Source organism: Scyliorhinus canicula, chromosome 18 (genome assembly GCF_902713615.1).
Source record: "Scyliorhinus canicula chromosome 18, sScyCan1.1, whole genome shotgun sequence".
Classification (NCBI taxonomy): domain Eukaryota; kingdom Metazoa; phylum Chordata; class Chondrichthyes; order Carcharhiniformes; family Scyliorhinidae; genus Scyliorhinus; species Scyliorhinus canicula.
Window position 1 is genome coordinate 97,308,477 of NC_052163.1, and position 17,608 is coordinate 97,326,084.

General features: G+C 50.4%; 1 protein-coding gene across 1 annotated transcript in view; it reads right to left on the bottom strand.

The window, feature by feature from the left end:
* LOC119953484 (cation channel sperm-associated protein subunit delta-like) overlaps nucleotides 1-17,608 on the bottom strand; it is a 760,311-nt gene that overhangs the window by 207,320 nt on the left and 535,383 nt on the right. Inside the window, exon 17 of the mRNA XM_038777815.1 lies at nucleotides 15,062-15,114. Within this exon, the coding sequence (XP_038633743.1) occupies nucleotides 15,062-15,114 (53 nt within the window). The remainder of the gene's footprint in view (nucleotides 1-15,061; nucleotides 15,115-17,608) is intronic.

Sequence of the window (17,608 nt, forward strand, 5' to 3'; positions counted from 1 at the left end):
GGTAGCCAATAGACATGTCAATCTTCGGGAGAACCTCCCCCTCTAAACCCTCTGCATCACTTTCCTGCCTGATCTACCCCACTAATGGGTTTGTGTGAAATATTGGACTGGATTAACTGTTAAAAGTGGAGTGGAAGCTTTGTTTGAAAGTGGAATTTGTAAAACCTGGACTGGATTTTGAATGCAAACCACCAAGGGAAGGCATTATTATGAAAGAAGAATTTAAAATGTGTTTTGGGAGTGGAGTTTGGAAACTCTGTTGCAGGAAGATATTGACGTGATGGTCAAATGGGCAGATAAGTGGCAGATGGAATTTAACCCTGAAAAGTGTGAGGTTATACATTTTGGAAGTAGTAATCTGACAAGGAAGTTGTTGCAGTGCCCCCTCGTTAGCAGGAGAGCAAACCAGAATTTTAAAAATCCCAGCCTTGGTGTGGGCTGGGCGCAGGTAGTTCCTTCTGGCACCAGTGTACCAGTCTTTGTTCTTCTGTAAATAAATGTTTTGTTCCTTACGCTTCCTGTGTGGCTGCTTCTGTGAACTCAACAGAAGTATTCAATGAATGGCATAACACTAGGAAGTTCTGAGGAACAAAGGGACCTTGGTGTGTTTGTCCATAGATCTCTGAAGATGGAAGGACAGGTTAAAAGGGTGGTGAAAAATGCATATGGGCCCTTGCCATTATCAATCAAATCATAGATAACAAAAGCTGGGAGGTCACCCCTCCATCATCTACACTTGGTCCATTTTCGACCCTTCCTTGACCCATCTAGTTCAATTTCTGGGGATAGACTGTCCACTAATATCCATTACAAACCCACTGACTCCCATAGCTACTTCGACTACAGCTCTTCACATCCCACATCCAGTAAGGACTCCATTCCATTCTCCCAGTTCCTTTGCCTCCGTCGCATCTGTTCTGATGATGCCACTTTTAAAAACGGTGAGATGTCTTCATTCTTCCTTAATCGTGGTTTCCTACCCACTGTGCTCGACAGGGCACTCAATCGTGTCTGACCCATCTCCTGTGCCTCTGCCCTCTCTCCTCCCTCCAAGAACCAGGATAGTGTCCCTCTTGCCTCACTTTTCACCCCACCAGCCTCCGTATTCAAAGAATAATGCTTTGCCAGTTCTGCCAACTCCCGCATGATACTAACACCAAGCACATCTTCCCCTCACTCCCCCTGTCAGCATTTCACTGAGATGGTTCTCTCTAGGAAATCCTGGTCCACTCCTCCATCACTGCCAACACCTCACCCGCTTTCCACGGCACCTTCCCATGCAATCGCAGAAAGTATAACACCTGCTCCTTTACCTCCTCTCTGCTCAACATCTCAGGCCCTGAACACTTTTCAAGTGAGGCAGCAATTCAATCTTGTGTATTGCATTTGCTGCTTCCAATGTGGTCTACTTTACATTGGACAGACTAAATGCACACTGGGTGACCGCTTTACAGAACACCTCCAGTTAGTCAGCAAGCAGGACGCAGACCTTCCTGTCATTTGCTATTTCAACACACCATCCTGCTCCCATGTCCAGATGTCTGTTCTTTGCCTGCTGCAAAGTTCCAGTGAACCCCAGCGCAAACTGGAAGAACAGCACCTCATCTTCCAATTAGGCATATTACAGCCTTCCGGACTTAATATTGAGTTCAACAACTTCGCCCATTTTTATTTCTATCAATTTATTATAATTTATTTCATTGATCTGTTTTCCCCCCACCATTGCCCCCCCCCCCCTCACTCCACTTGCATTAACTGTTCCTAGTTGCCCTATGACACACTGCTCACCTATGTTCTGCCATTCACACATTCTGATCTCTTTATGTGTCACTATCAGCACCCTTCTTAGCCTTAATCACCCCCATTTACATTCCTTTTGTCTTCTGTCCTCGCCATTTTTGTCACTCTCCACCTATCACTGGCTGCCTGTCCAACCCCACCGCTCCACTCCCCCTCCCACTACAGTACAAATCTGGCTCCATTTCCAGTTCTCTCTAGCTTTGACAAAGAGTCATGCAGACTCTGATGTGTTGGGTGCTCTGGATCCGTGAAACACATACAGGCCACCAACACTTAAAATAGTACAACACTATTTTATTAAACTATAAACTGTTGAGCATACTTACTGTGGGTTAACACGATGTTAGATTAACTAAAGACCTGTGCCTGTCCTAACCAGTCTGATCACTCAGCACATGGTGAGAATCTGTGCTGTAAACTATAAGCTCTTGTACTTCTGAAAGGCTGCATCCCGAATGAGCGGGAAAACTGATGCCCTCTGTCTTTGTCGTGAGTGTGCTCTAACTGGTGATTGGCTGCGGTATTATGCATGTTGATTGGTCCTATTATATGTCCATCAGTGTGTGTGTCTGCACCATGATATACTGGTGTATATTATGACAGACTCGAAACGTTAGCTCGTTTTCTCTTCATGGATGTTGTCAGGCCTGCTGAGATTGCCGAGTATTTTCGGTTTTCATTTTAGATTCCCGCATCCGCAGTAATTTGCTTTTAAAAATAAGAGGTTGCCTAATTAAAAGGAGATGATGTGAAATGTTTTTGGAAACCAGTAGTGATTCCCGTCGGTGTTACATCATGCTGGTGGGATGGGGAATATCTGACGTGCCCAGAAGCAACGGCGTTAAGCCATTTATGGATATTAAAATCAATTTAAATTCATGGTAATTAGGTTCATGCCCAGCAAGATTACATTGCCAGCAGGGGATGTGGATGACTCCGAAGTGAGATCTCGCCAGCTCAAATTCCGTTGTGGTCCTTTCACGAGAGTTAATAGCCATAGCAGGATTTGTGCCTGCAGCAAACGGGCTCTGAGAACTTTGCTCATTATCTCAATGGTGAGAGATGAAAAGCTCTGATGTACAAAGGGATCTGGGTGTCCAAGTACATGAATTGCAAAAGGCCTCAATGCAGGTACAGCAAGTAATTAGGAAAGCTAATAGAATATTATCATTTATTGTGCGGGGAATTGAGTAGACAGTAGGGAGGTCATGCTTCAGTTGTACAGGACACTGGTGAGACCACATTTGCAGTACTGTGTACAGTACTGGTCATTTTATTTAAGGCAGGTTGTTGGAAGCAGTTCCTGAAGGGTTTACCAGCCTCAGACATGGGATGAATGGGTTGTCTTATGAGGAAAGGTTGGTTTGATAAGGCCGCAAAGGAGTCCAAACCGAGTAGTACAAAGAAACTTGATTTATTTCCAATAACTATCATAGAAATCACACGGTAGATCGCAGCTGGGTCTGCCTTGCTGGTGTCCAACTGGTTGGCTTTATATATCATACAACTATACATTGTTTAGAATTCCCCCTTATTGTGTAGAGTCCCACTTAATCGTATTCTGCAAGGTTCATGGGAGGTTAATTGTTCCCACCCCTTAAGATACTTAGGGTTAGAATAGTTGGACAGACTAGTCTTGTATCCGCTGGACTTTAGAAGTGTAGGAAGCGACTTGATTGAAACATATAAGATCCTGAGGTGTCTTGACAGGGTGATGTGAAAAGGATGCTTCCTCTTGTGGGAGAATCTAGAAATAGAAGTGACTGTTTAAAAATAAAATGTTGCCCAATTAAAAAGGAGATGACATGAAATGGTTTCATTCAGAGGACGTGAGTTTTTGGAACTCTCTTCCTGAAAAGGTGATGGAAGCAGAGTCTTTGCTCATTTTTAAGGTGGAGGTGGGTAAGCAAGGAGGTGATAGATCATTGGGGGTAGACAGATCAGCCATGATCCTAGTAAGTGGCATAGCAGGCACAACGATCTGAATGACCTACTCCTGCTCCTTGTTTGCATGGAAGCACAAAATTCTTAAGGGGCATGACAGAGTAGATGCTGAGAAAATGTTTCTCCTGGCTAGGACGTCCAGAACATAGAGTCACAGTCTCAGAATAAGGGGTCATCCATTTGGATGAGGAGAAATTTCTTCACTCAAAAATTTGTGAATCTTTGGAATTTTCCTTCTCCAGAGTGCTCTGGGTGCTGATTCATTGCATATATTAAAGACAGAAGTTGATAGATAATTGTCTATTAAGGAATGAGTGGAGTTGAGGCAGAAGATATTGAATGGCGGAGCAGTTTAGAAGGGCCAAACAACTTAACATTTCTGTAGAGTGAGCATATCCCAAGCAAATGAAAGCTAGAATTTGATTCATTTAAATATATTTAAATGAGGTTCTTATTTTAGATGAAAACATTTTTGGCTAGCCTACAAAATTGGCTTGGAATCATGCTGAGTGGAGATCCTGTTAATATTTTTGCCCCTGCTTGTTGGCTTGTTTTTCTATAAACAATACATCTCAAAAGTTAATGGATGGATCTCAACAAAACATGGTACACAGATAGGGTATGGCACTGATGCACCATCAATTGGACACGAGACGAAGATGAGATCCAAACGATAGGCTTTAATGCACAAGATGTGTGCCCAGCAGCAGACATACAGAAGAATGTCCGACTGCCTTGAAGCACGGGTTCTTATATCCCGCCTTGTAGGCGGAGCAACCTACCTCTCAGCCAATCGGCTGAGAGGCTCGTGACTTACCCGGGCCAATGGGCGGCGAGTCCTCTGCACCAATAGCAGCTCACTTCTAAGGTACTGTAATACCCCTAGTCATACTACCACAGTCACCCCCTGTTGAAAAAGAAGCAGGGGGGGGGACGACGCTGGCATGAGGGTGGGATGGCGTCTTGTGAGTACGTGAGACTGGTAGTATGACTAGAGATGTTTAGGCCGTACCGTTGCATCGACAGCTGCCCACTGACCCATAACTCATGTGCAAAAGGAAAAACAACAACTAAGTACAGTGTGCACAATTGGGGGGGGGGATGGGTTTACAGGTAAAGAACAAAAGAAAATCACAAGAGTCCATCTGCAGGCAGAAGTCCACCAGTAGGTCACATCGATTCAATCAGTCGAGTGACGCCTTCGATGTCCTGTTTGACCTGCGCAGCGGTGCCGGCGACGTCGGAGCGGTGGTCGTCTGTGACTCCGGGAGCGATGATCTTGTTTCTGTGTCCGTACCCCGGGTCGGAGCTAGCGGGGGCCAGGCCGGGGGAGGGGGTCCCAGTCCGCTGAGCTGTGGGTGCGTCGGTGCTGGGGGCAGTTGGGGTCGGGGGGTGGCTGGTGTTGGGGGGTGTGGCCGAAATCCGGCGGGTGCCAGGTCCAGGAGGGAGACCATGTCCTGTCGACTGTCGGGATACTCCACATACGCGTATTGCGGATTAGCGTGGAGTAGCTGGACTCTTTCGACCAACGGGTCCGACTTGTGCACCGGCACGTGTTTCCGGAGCAGAATGTGCCCGGGGGTAGCCAGACAGGTCGGGAGCGGGGTCCCTGAGGACGACTTCCTGGGGAAAATAAGAAGACGTTCGTGAGGCGTTTGGTTAGTGGCGGTATAGAGAAGTGACCGGATTGAGTGGAGGGCGTCTGGGAGGACCTCTTGCCAGTGGGAGACTGGGAGATTTCTGGACCGTAGGGCCAGCAGGATGGTCCTCCAGACCGTACCGTTCTCCTTCTCGACCTGTCCGTTACCCCGGGGGTTCTAACTGGTTGTCCTGCTGGAGGCGATGCCCCTGCTGAGCAGGAATTGATGCAGCTCGTCACTCATAAAGGAGGACCCCCGATCGCTATGAATGTATGCGGGGTAACCGAACAGGGAGAAGATGGTGTGCAGGGCTTTGATAATGGTAGCTGTGGTCATGTCGGGGCAGGAGATGGCGAAAGGGAAATGGGAGTACTCGTCAATCACGTTGAGGAAGTACGTGTTGCGGTTGTTGGAGGGGAGGGGACCTTTGAAGTCCATGCTGAGACGTTCAAAGGGGTGGGAAGCCTTGATCAGATGCGCTCGTTCAGGGCGGTAGAAGTGCGGCTTGCACTCCGCGCAGATGTAGCGTTCCCTGGTCACTGTCCTGAACTCCTCGAAGGAGTAGGGCAGGTTGCGGGTCTTTATGAAATGGAAAAAGCGGTGACCCCCTGGTGACAGAGGTCCCCGTGGAGGGTTCGGAGACGGTCCACTTGTGCGTTGGCACAGGTGCCGCGGGACAGGGCATCGGGAGGCTCGTTTAGCTTCCCGGGACGATACAAGATGTCATAGTTGTACGTGGACAACCCGATCCTCCACCGCAAGATCTTATCGTTCTTTATCTTGCCCCTCTGTGCATTATCAAACATGAAAGCCACTGACCGTTGGTCTGTGAGGAGGGTAAACCTCCTGCCGGCCAGATAGTGCCTCCAATGTCGCACAGCTTCGACTATGCTTCCTTCTCGACCGAGGAATGGCGGATTTCAGAAGCCTGGAGGGTACGGGATAAGAAGGCCACGGGTCTGCCCGCTTGATTGAGGGTGGCCGCCAGAGCAACATCAGACGCGTCGCTCTCGACTTCAAAGGGGAGGGACTCATCAATAGCGCGCATCGTGGCCTTTGTAATGTCTGCTTTGATGCGGCTAAAGGCCTGGTGGGTCTCCATCGACAGGGGAAACGTGGTGGACTGGATGAGGGGGCGGGCTTTGTCGGCATAATTGGGGACCCACTGAGCATAATATGAAAAGAAGCCCAAACAGCGCTTGAGGGCTTTGAGGGTGTGGGGGAGGGGGAGCTCCATCAGGGGGCGCATGCGTTCCGGGTCGGGGCCTATCACTCCGTTACGCACTACGTAGCCGAGGATGGCTAGACAGTCGGTGCTAAACACGCACTTATCCTTATTGTAGGTCAGGTTAAGGAGTTTTGCGGTACGGAGGAATTTGCGAAGGTTGGTGTCGTGGTGCTGCTGGTCGTGGCCGCAGATGATGACCTTGTCGAGATACGGGACAGTTGCCCGTAAACCGTGTTGGTCAACCATTCGGTCCATCTCCCTTTGGAAGACCGAGACCCCATTTGTGGCACCGAAAGGAACCCTTAAAAAGTGGTAGAGTCGCCCATCCGCTTCAAACGCAGTGTACTTTCGGTCACTCGTGCGGATGAGGAGCTGATGGTAGGCGGACTTAAGGTCCACCGTGGAAAAAACCTTGTACTGCACGATCCTGTTGACCAGGTCGGAGATACGTGGGAGAGGATACGTGTCCAGCTGCGTAAACCTGTTGATGGTCTGACTGTAGTCAATGACCATCCGATTTTTCTCCCCGGTCTTAACCACCAGCACTTGTGCTCGCTAGGGGCTGTTGCTAGCCTCGATAACCCCTTCCTTCAGAAGCTTTTGGACTTCGGACCTGATGAAGGTCCGGTCCTGGGCACTGTACCGTCTGCTCCTGGTGGTGACGGGTTTGCAATCCGGGGTGAGGTTTGCAAACAAGGATGGGGGATTGTCCTTGAGGGACTCGAGGCTGCAGACAGAAAGGGGGGGGCATAGGGCCGCCGAATTTGAACGTTAAACTCTGGAGGTTGCACTGGAAGTCTAACCCCAGGAGTGCTGCCGCGCAGAGGTGGGGAAGGACGAAGAGCTTCTAGTTTTTAAACTTCCTCCCCTGGACTGTGAGGTCCGCTATGCAGCACCCTGTGATATGGACCGAGTGCGAACCGGAGGCCAGAGCGATTCTTTGTTTTACCGGGTAAACGGGACGTGCGCAGCGTCTTACCGTGGCGGGGTGGACGAAACTTTCCGTGCTCCCGGAGTCCAGCAGGCAGCTCGTCTCATGGCCATTTAGAAGGATCTTCGTGGTCGCCGTGGACAGCGTGCGGGGCCGTGACTGGTTCAATGTTACTGAGGCGAGTCGTGGCAGGAACTCCGAGTCGTCATCCGGTAGGGCGTGGTCACTTGCGGGATCCTCGGTGCCGATCCAAGATGGCGGCGCCCGTCGGCCACACGTGTTGGGGGTGAACAAAATGGCAGCGCCCGGGGATCGCACGTGGAGTCGGGGGCCCAAAATGGCAGCATCCGGGGATCGCACGTGGCGTCGGGGGCCCAAAATGGCGGCACCCGGCGATCACTCGGGGGGTTGGGGGCAGCGAGGTCCGCGGGCTGCGCGGGGCGCATGAGGAGTGCGAGTGGGGGGGATCCACGGTCGCTGCTCGGGACTTCAGCGACCGCCTTTGACTGGCAAACGGCCGCAAAATGGCCCCTTTTGCCACAGCTTTTACAGGTTGTGGTGCGGGCCGGGCAGTGCTGGCGGGGGTGCTTGGCCTGGCCGCAAAAGTAGCAGCGGGGCCCTGTGGGTTAATCGGGGCGCCCTGCGGTGCAGGCCTGAGGGGGTTCCGAGTCTGCGGAGGTGAGGGGGGTCGCGTTCCATGCTGCCCAGGGGGCCGCCGCGCGGTCGGGAGCGTACGCGCGGGCATTGCGATTAGCGACATCGAGGGAGGAGGCGAGGTCCCGCGCCTCGGTGAGGCTTAAAGTTTCTTTCTCTAAGAGTCTCTGGCGGAACTGGGAAGATTCAATACCCACAACGAAAGCGTCTCTAATTAAAAGTTCGGTGTGCTCGGCTGCAGAAGCTTGTGGCAGGCGCAGTTTCTCCCCAGAACAAGGAGGGTCTGGTAGAATTTATCTAAAGACTCACCAGGGAATTGCTGTCTCGTGGCCAGCAAGTGCCGTACGTAGACCAGGTTCACTGGCCGGATGAAATGTCCCTTAAGCAAGTCCATGGCTGCATCATAGTCTGTTGTGTCCTCTATGAGCGTATACACGGCGGTGCCAACGCACGAGTGGAGGATATGCAGTTTTTGTTCCCTCGTCGGGCGGTTTTCAGCTGTGCTCAAGTAACTATTGAAACACGCCAGCCAGTGTTTAAATGCTGCTGTTGCATTTGCTGCGTGCGGGCTGAGTCGAAGGCACTCCGGCTTGATACGAAGCTCCATCCTTTAAAACTTGTGTATTAAATTGATGCACTATCAATTGGACACGAGACGAAGATGAAATCCAAACAATAGGCTTTAATGCACAAGATGTGTGCCCGGCGGCAGACGTACAGAAGAATGGCCGACTGCCGGGAAGCACGGGTTCTTATATCCCGCCTTGTAGGCGGAGCTACCTACCTCTCAGCAAATCGGCTGAGAGGCACATGACTTACCCGGGCCAATGGGCGGCGAGTCCTCTGCACCAATAGCAGCTCACTTCTAAGGTACTGTAATACCCCTAGTCATACTACCACAGGCACAAGGAAGAACTGATTTTTTTTTGGTGAATATGCAGAGCCTGGAACTTTGGAGATGGGATAAATTTACTTTTATTTTATCTTTTCTCAGTAATGAGTTGTTTTATTTAGAATGTCATGGATTTCCTCAGCTACTGGAGTGGAATTTGTCACAACTATCAATGTGTGAGCAAAGTTTTCAGTGCATGTTGTTGGATGTAGCTTGGCCTGAAGCCTCCTCAGTGAGATAGAGAGCATGGTTCATGGCCTCGTCGCCCTGACTTGGTGTTGGGACAAGGCCAAAGATTAGGTTAGGTTAGGTGGATTGAACATGCTAAATTGCCCCTTAGGATGAGGTTACAGGGTGGGGAATAGGGGCTAGGTGGGATGGTTTTTCAAGGGGTCAGTGCAGACTCACTGGTCCGAATGGCCTCTTTCTGTACTGTAGGGATTCTGTGAGGCTGTTGAATCTCACAAGCAGGGCAGCACGGTGGCCTAGTGGTTAGCACAACGGCCTCACGGCGCTGAGGTCCCAGGTTCGATCCTGGCTCTGGGTCACTGTCTGTGTGGAGTTTGTATATTCTCCCCGTGTCTGCGTGGGTTTCGCCCCCACAACCCAAAAATGTGCAGAGTAGGTGGATTGGCCACGCTAAATTGTCCCTTAATTGGAAAAAATAATTGGGTAATCTAAATTTATATTAAAAAAAAGAATCTCACAAGCAGCCTCTTGTAATAATAATAATAATAATAATCACTTATTGTCACCAGTAGGCTTCAATGAAGTTACTGTGTAAAGCTCCTAGTCACCACATTCCGCCGCCTGTTTGGGGAGGCCGGTACGGGAATTGAACCTGCATTGCTGGCATTATTCTGCATTACCAGCTAGCTGTTCACCCACTGTGCTATACCAGCCCCTTGTGAGATTCACAATGCTCAAAACATCTCGTGAGATTCAGCAAAATGTCATGGGATGTCACGATCTGGATCTCACCCTCACTGGGTGTGACCTAGATCTGTATAATTAAATGTGCACAATTTCTCATTTCATAATATTAGTGTCACAAGCAGGCTTACATTAACACTGCAATGAGGTTACTGTGAAAATCCCCTAGTCGCCACACTCTGGCGCCTGTTTGGGTACACTGAGGGAGATTTCAGAATGTCCAATTCAATTATAGCACGTCTTTCGGGACTTGTGGGAGGAAACCGGAGCGACCAGAGGAAATCCATGCAGACACAGGGAGAACGTGCAGACTCCGCACAGACAATGAGCCATGCCGGAAATCGAACCTGGGACCCTGGTGCTGTGAAGCAGCAGTGCTAAGCACTGTGCTACCGTGCCACCCATTTAAATACCAGGATGCCAGAACTCGTTTATTACTGTGGACCCGTTATTTTTTTTTTAAATTGAGAGTACCCAATTAATTTTTTCCAATTAAGAGGCAATTTAGCGTGGCCAATCCACCTAGCCTGCACATCTTTTGGGTTGTGGGGACAAAACCCACACAAACACGGGGAGAATGTGCAAACTCCACATTGACAGTGACCCAGAGCTGGGTTCGAACCTGGGAACTCAGTGCCGTGAGGCAGCAATGCTAACCACTGCGCCACCATGCTGCCCCTCCGTGGACCAGTTATAGTGGCACTTGGGAGAGTGTCCCACGCCATTGGGACTCCGGGTGGGGGATGGGGGGGGGGGGGGGGGGAGTTGTTCTCAGGGGCCTCTCTAAGATTGAAAGGGGTCTGAAAGATCGAGGAAGTCTTCCAAAATGGCATCCAGATCTGTGAGGAACATTTCCTGCTGGTGAGTTTTAGTTAAGTCTGCTGAATCGTGCCAGAAGCACTGAATAAAATTATTTATTTTTTCAGCTTTGTAGTTACAGAGCATCAACTAGACAGTAAAAAACTTCAAGGAAGAACTGCAAAATTGTAATAAGGCAGAGGAATGCACTCTACTGACTGCCTACTTATTAGATTTGTGCTGATTTTCAGCTCCCAATTGTGGTGAACGTATTGCTGCTACAATTCACCATTGTATTGCATTGTATTGTATTGTATTATGTTGATGCCCTTGTGGACTCCGCCTATGGCTCCGCCCCCTCCGGGGGGGTATATAGACCTGCAGCCTGTCGGCGGCACTCAGTACAGAGCAGTCGCAGGCAGGCACAGATCTAGCTTATTAAAACCACTGTTCACTTCTACTAATCATCTCGTGTGAATTGATGGTCGCATCAATTTAATAAGCTACGATATGGCAATGGAAGCCGCCCTCAAACCTGATCGACTGGAACTCAACCCACAGGCAGCTGAAGCCAAAGGAATCTTTTCACACTGGCTCCGCTGCTTTAAGGCCTACCTCACCGCCTCCTCCTCGCCCGCCATCACCGAGGCACAGAAGCTGAGTCTCCTCCATGCCTGGGTGAGCCACAGAACCTCTGTACTAATCGAAGACGCGACCATGTTCGCAGACGTGGTCGCAATCCTGAAAAGCCACAACGTGAGGCCGGTGAACAAAGTGTTTGCGCGGCATCTCCTCACCACACGTTGTCAACGGAGTCGCCGGAGGAATATCTACGCGACCTCAGGGTACTCGCTCGAAACTGCAATTACAAGGACATCACGGCCTCACAGCACATGGAACTCGCCATCTGGGACATCTATGTGGCTGGAGTCCGGTCCAACTATGTCAGACAGCATCTGCTCGAAAAGTGCTCCCTCGACCTAGAAGAGACGGTAAAACTATCCACCTCATTAGAGGTAGCCTCCCAGAGTCTGAATGCTTTCCCCGCCGACCACGCGACTTCCTCGTGGGCGCCGGAGGCGCGGCCATCACCCGACCCGAGGGTGTCCCAGGCCTGTGCCGCGCGGCTGCCCACCCAATCCGGGGGGCTGCCTTGCTATTTCTGGGGTCAGAACTAGCACCCCAGGCAGCGTTGCCCAACCCGGAACGCGACCTGCAGCGACTGCGGCAAGAAATTACATTTTGCCAAAGTCTGCTTGGCCCGACCCAAAGTTGCAAAATCGCAGGCCCGTCTCACAGGGCCGCAGACCCCACAGCGTGGCTGAGTGCCTGCCGGTACTGCCCCCTTCTGACGCGTCATCCACCTCGTGCTATCCGTGGGGGCCACCATCTTTAACCCTACCTGACACGTGCGACTCATGGGGGCCGCCATCTTGGCCACCATCTTCAATGTCACCCGACACAGTGTCCAGGACAGGACTTCTGTCAAGTCGGAGGTCCAGCAGCTCTTGGAGGAGGGGATCACGGAGGCCAGTAATAACCCCTGGAGAGCCCAAGTGGTGGTTGTCATGACCGGTGAAAAGAACCAGATCGTTGTAGACTACAGCCAGACCATAAATCATTACACGCAACTCGATGCATACCCCCTTCCCCGCATAGCGGACATGGTTAATCAGATTGCACACTACAGGATTTTCTCCACAGTAGATCTGAAGTCCGCATACCACCAGCTTCCGATCCGCCCAGAAGACCACCACTACACTGCCTTTGAGGCAGACGGCCGCCTCTTCCACTTCCTCAGGGTCCCCTTCGGCGTCACCAATGTGGTCTTGGTATTCCAAAGAACGATGGACCGAATGGTTGACCAGTACGGGCTGCGGGTCACGTTCCCGTACTTGGATAACTTCACTATCTGCGGCCGTGATCAGCAGGACCATGATGCTAACCTTCAGAAGTTCCTCCAAACCGCCCAAGCCCTCAATCTCACCTACAAGGAGAAATGCGTTTTCCGCACAACCCAACTACCCAACCTCGGCTATGTCGTGGAAAACGAAGTCCTAGGGCCCGACCCCGACCGCATCCGCCCTTCCTGCAACTCCCCCTTCCCTACTGCCCATCTGAGGTTCTTTTCATGTTATGCCCATTGGGTCCCCAACTATGCGGACAAAGCCCACGCACTTATCAAAGCCACCATCTTTCCCGTGACGACTGAGGCCCGCCTGGCCTTCAGCCGCATCAAGGCAGACATTACCAAGGCCGCGGTGTACGCGGTGGATGAGTCCATCCCCTTCCAGGTGGAGAGCAACGCGTCGGATGTAGCCCTGGCCGCTACCCTTAATCAGGCAGGCAGGCCCGTGGCCTTTTTTTCCCGTACCCCCAAAGCCTCCGAGATTCAACATTCCTCTGTCGAAAAGGAAGCTCAAGCCATTGTGGAAGCTGTGCGGCATTGGAGGCACATACGGCCGGTTGGAGGTCCAGCCTCATCACCGACCAACGGCCGGTAGCCTTTATGTTCAACAACATACAGTGGGGCAAGATCAAGAATGATAAAATCCTGAGGTGGAGAATCGAACTCTCCACCTATAATTACGATCTCGTGTATCGTCCTGGGAAGTTCAATGAGCCCCCAGATGCCCTGTCCCGCGGCGCATGCACCAGCACGCAAGATGCCCGACTTCACGCCATCCACAATGACCTCTGTCACCCGGGGGTCACCCGGCTTCTCCACTTCATCAAGGCCCGCAACCTGCCCTACTACACCGAGGAGGTCAGGGCCATGACCAGGGACTGCCGAGTCTGCGCGGAGTGCAAGCCGCACTTCTATCGGCCAGGCAAGGCCCACCTGGCAAAGGCATCCCGACCCTTTGAGTGCCTCAGCGTCGATTTCAAAGGACCCCTCCCCTCCACTGACCGCAACATGTATTTTCTCAACGTCGTTGACGAGTACTCCCGTTTCTCGTCAGTACCTGCTCGAAAAGGGCATTGCCTCAAGCAGGACTACCAGCTACAACGGCCGGGGACAGGTGGAGAGGGAGAACGCGATGGTATATCCTTCTGGCCCTACGGTCTAGAAATCTCCCGGTTTCCCGCTGGCAGGAGGTCCTCCCTGACACGCTCCACTCCATTCGGTCGCTCCTCTGTACAGCCATGAACGAGACCCCTCACGACCGTCTATTTGTCTTCCCCAGGAAATCCACCTCCGGGGTCTCGCTTCCATCCTGGCTGACGACACCGGGGCCTGTCCTCCTCCGGAAGCACGTGAGGAGCCATAAGTCCGACCCCCTGGTCGAGAGAGTCCAGCTCCTACATGCCAACCCTCAGTATGCCTATGTGGCGCACCCCGACGGTCGACAAGATACAGTCTCTCTCCGGGATCTGGCACCCGCCGGTTCCCCAGCGACCATCATCTACGCACCCCCTACACCGAACACCGCCCCGCCCCTACATCGCCTACACACCCCCCTACCCCCATTACCGACCCACCGACCCATGCCCACAGCAACGAGTTCAATGCCCGTGCCCGCAGCGAAGCCGGAGCTGAGGTGATCGCAGCGAATGATCAAGGCGCCGGACAGACTCGATCTGGGAGCCCACTTCACCCATGCTGGACTTCATTTTTTAACAGGGGATGAATATGCTGCTACAATTCACCACTGTATTGCATTGTATTGTATTGTATTATGTTGATGCCCTTGTGGGCTCTGCCTGTGGCTCCGCCCCCTCGGTGAAAGGAATATAGATCTGCAGCCTGTAGGCGGCACTCAGTACGGAGCAGTCGCAGACAGGCACAGATCTAGCTTTTAAAACCACTGTTCACTTCTACTAATCGTTTTGTGTGAATTGATGGTTGCATCACCAATCACTCATTTAATTTCTACATTGATGGTTACGACAACCACAAAATGGCACCCTGACACATGCAATTTTCTCCAAATGATTTTAAAAAGATAATTGTGAAACAACAATGTTCTAATCCAATATGATGAGTGTTTGGTCATTGTTAGTCAACATGAGAAGCCTCAGTGCCTTTGTAACTGAGGTTAAAAGTTTTGAAGATCAAGCTAAACCTAACTGAGCATGTGTCTGTTCTTGTGGTGCTGTTCTTAGTCATCAACTCTAAGTCCTACATTATGCAAATATACTGAATTCTATAATCCTTTAATTATTTTAACATATGTGGCAACTGAATCTATTTGTTGGGTTGAAATAGCTTTACTATGTTTATAGGTGCAATTACTTACTTGGATAATTTTAGATGTTTAGATAATGGACACCCAACATTGATAAATGTGGTCTGCAAAAAGATAGTTAATTTGTTCTTAAATGGGGCATGGATAGTGGATTACACAATATATACAACAAATTATTATGGTATGAAATGATAAATTAACAAACATATATATAATACCAATTTGTCTTAGCTTAATAAGATATATTTTCAATTTTCATTGATGATGTCAGTGAGAATCACCCAGTGAAAAGAACAGATGTGAATTTTGCTGTATTTCTATTCATTTTCATGAGGTGCAAGAGTTGAATCAGAGTTGAATCATCTCCCAAGATATGTAAGAAAAATTATATAAGTCCCAAAAATAGATGCTGGGGTCTCAATGCACAACTAATTCAATGTGGATAGCACACAAATGTTATGCTGCCTGTTCACTGCAAGTGTTAAATGAAATGACCTCCAAGATTGCGGACGAGATACCAAAGCAGTTGATGAGGGAAGAAAACGGAAAAACAACAAGTGTCCTCCGCTCCGAACCAATAAATTGCCTTGGACATTAACACCCCAGCAATGCTAGCAGATGGTCCAAGTTGTTAATCATAGAATTTACAATGCAGAAGGAGGCCATTTGGCCCATCGACTCTGCACCGGCCCTTACAAAGCGCACCTTACTCAAGCCCACATATCTACCCTATCTCCGTTATCCAGTTACCCCCACTTAAACTGTTTTGGACACAAAGGGCAATTTAGCATGGCCAATCCACCTAACCCGCACATCTTTGGACTGTGGGAGGAAACCGAAGCACCCGGAGGAAACCCACGCCGACACAGGGAGAACGTGCAGACTCCGCACAGACAGTGACCCAGCCGAGAATCGAACCTGGCACCCTGCAGCTGTGAAGCAACTGTGATAACCACTATGCTACCATGCTGCCCTATGCTACTGTGCTCCTCTTAGCAGACTTAAGAGTCTGCACTGAACTATATCTTAGAGAGCTATCTACCCAAATGGGAATAGAGTGCCATAGCGTGATTAACCATGTGTTTCCCGATGCTCGGAACGCTGAGAAACACTACGCTATCAAACGGTCGTTCGAGCGCGAACCATGAGGCCGAGGTCGCAATTAGTTCCCGTTTTCTGCACTGAAGAGCTCTGCTCTTCAGAGCTCCGCTCTTCAGAGCTCCTCAGTGCAGGATGAGATTGGGACGCCATCTAACGAACCCCCAAATCACACCCTAAGCCCCGACTCACCTATAAGGGGGTCCTCAGGCCCCCTGTATCCCCTGCACCCGCACAGGGTATCCCTGGGCTCAATCCGCAGCTTGGGGAAAATGCCAGCTTGGTACCTTGGCAGTGGCACCCTGGCAGTGTACTTGACAGCTGGTAGATCCACCTGGGCACCTGGGTAGTGCGAGGCTGCCGGACTGAATGGATCATGGCTTCTGACTTTTCCCCTTCTTTCCTCAAAATGTTCTGCACCCTCAGAGATGTTGTTTACTTAGGAACCACAATTGCATCACACAATGAAACATTTTCAACCCCCCAACTACCATATTTTCTTTAACCACTGCATTTCAACGATTTGTCGTGCTCCCCTGTGCAGTCCCTTGCTCCAGGATGCCAAGCTCGACTGCAATTTTTGCGATGTTGTCAACTTCATTGGTATTTAATACTAAAAACTGGTCAGTAACATCACACCTTCAAAGGATTCCTGTATTTGTTAGTCTTGAGACTGACATCAATGCGAAGATTTGATGGCTACCACTTTTTGGCTACATTTGGCCACCCATTTTAAAAGTTTAAAGTTATGGGCACCATACTAACATTTTTCTTCAGTTTTATCTCGCATCTATTTTATCAAATTTACTTCCATGTCAATATTCTTTTGAAGTGATTTACACTATGTGCGATTTAACCAAAACTTTTCTAAGTGCAGTAGCGAGCGGGAACTGGCACAAGTTTTCCAGGGAGCGTCATCAGGAGGACCGACACCCAGTGCCGCATGGGTGGGTGGGCACCAAACCACCCCCCGCCCATCACAGCCATCACCACCACCACCACCACCAGACAATACGCCAGCCACTTCCAGCATCGTTCCGTGCTCCTGCTCACCCATGTGCAGCAGTGCCGCCCATTTCGCCCCACCCCATATGCCCCACTCCCGCATACTCCTCGTCCACCCCATCCCCCTGGCTCCCCAAAACCCTGCATACACTTCCACAATGAAGGCTGCATTATTCTCATGATGCCCCCACCTGTCTCCACAGGAGAAGTTGGCCCATAACAGACGAGAGAAGGTGCTGGACTTCAGAGTCCTCACTCTCTGTGAGCAACGGGCACTGAAGGTTGCAATGGGTGGCCGAGGACAAATCTGTCACCAACAGAGTTTGGCATATGGTGCAGAGGTGAGGATCCACTGGTCCCCACCCAGATGTCCTGTCATACATGAGTTGTTAATGCCATGCAGACTGACACATCCTATCACTGACCACATGTCCATTCTCCCGCAGGATCCGCATCCGACTGTGCTGACCTAATGGGGGTGTCCTCCCTATTTCC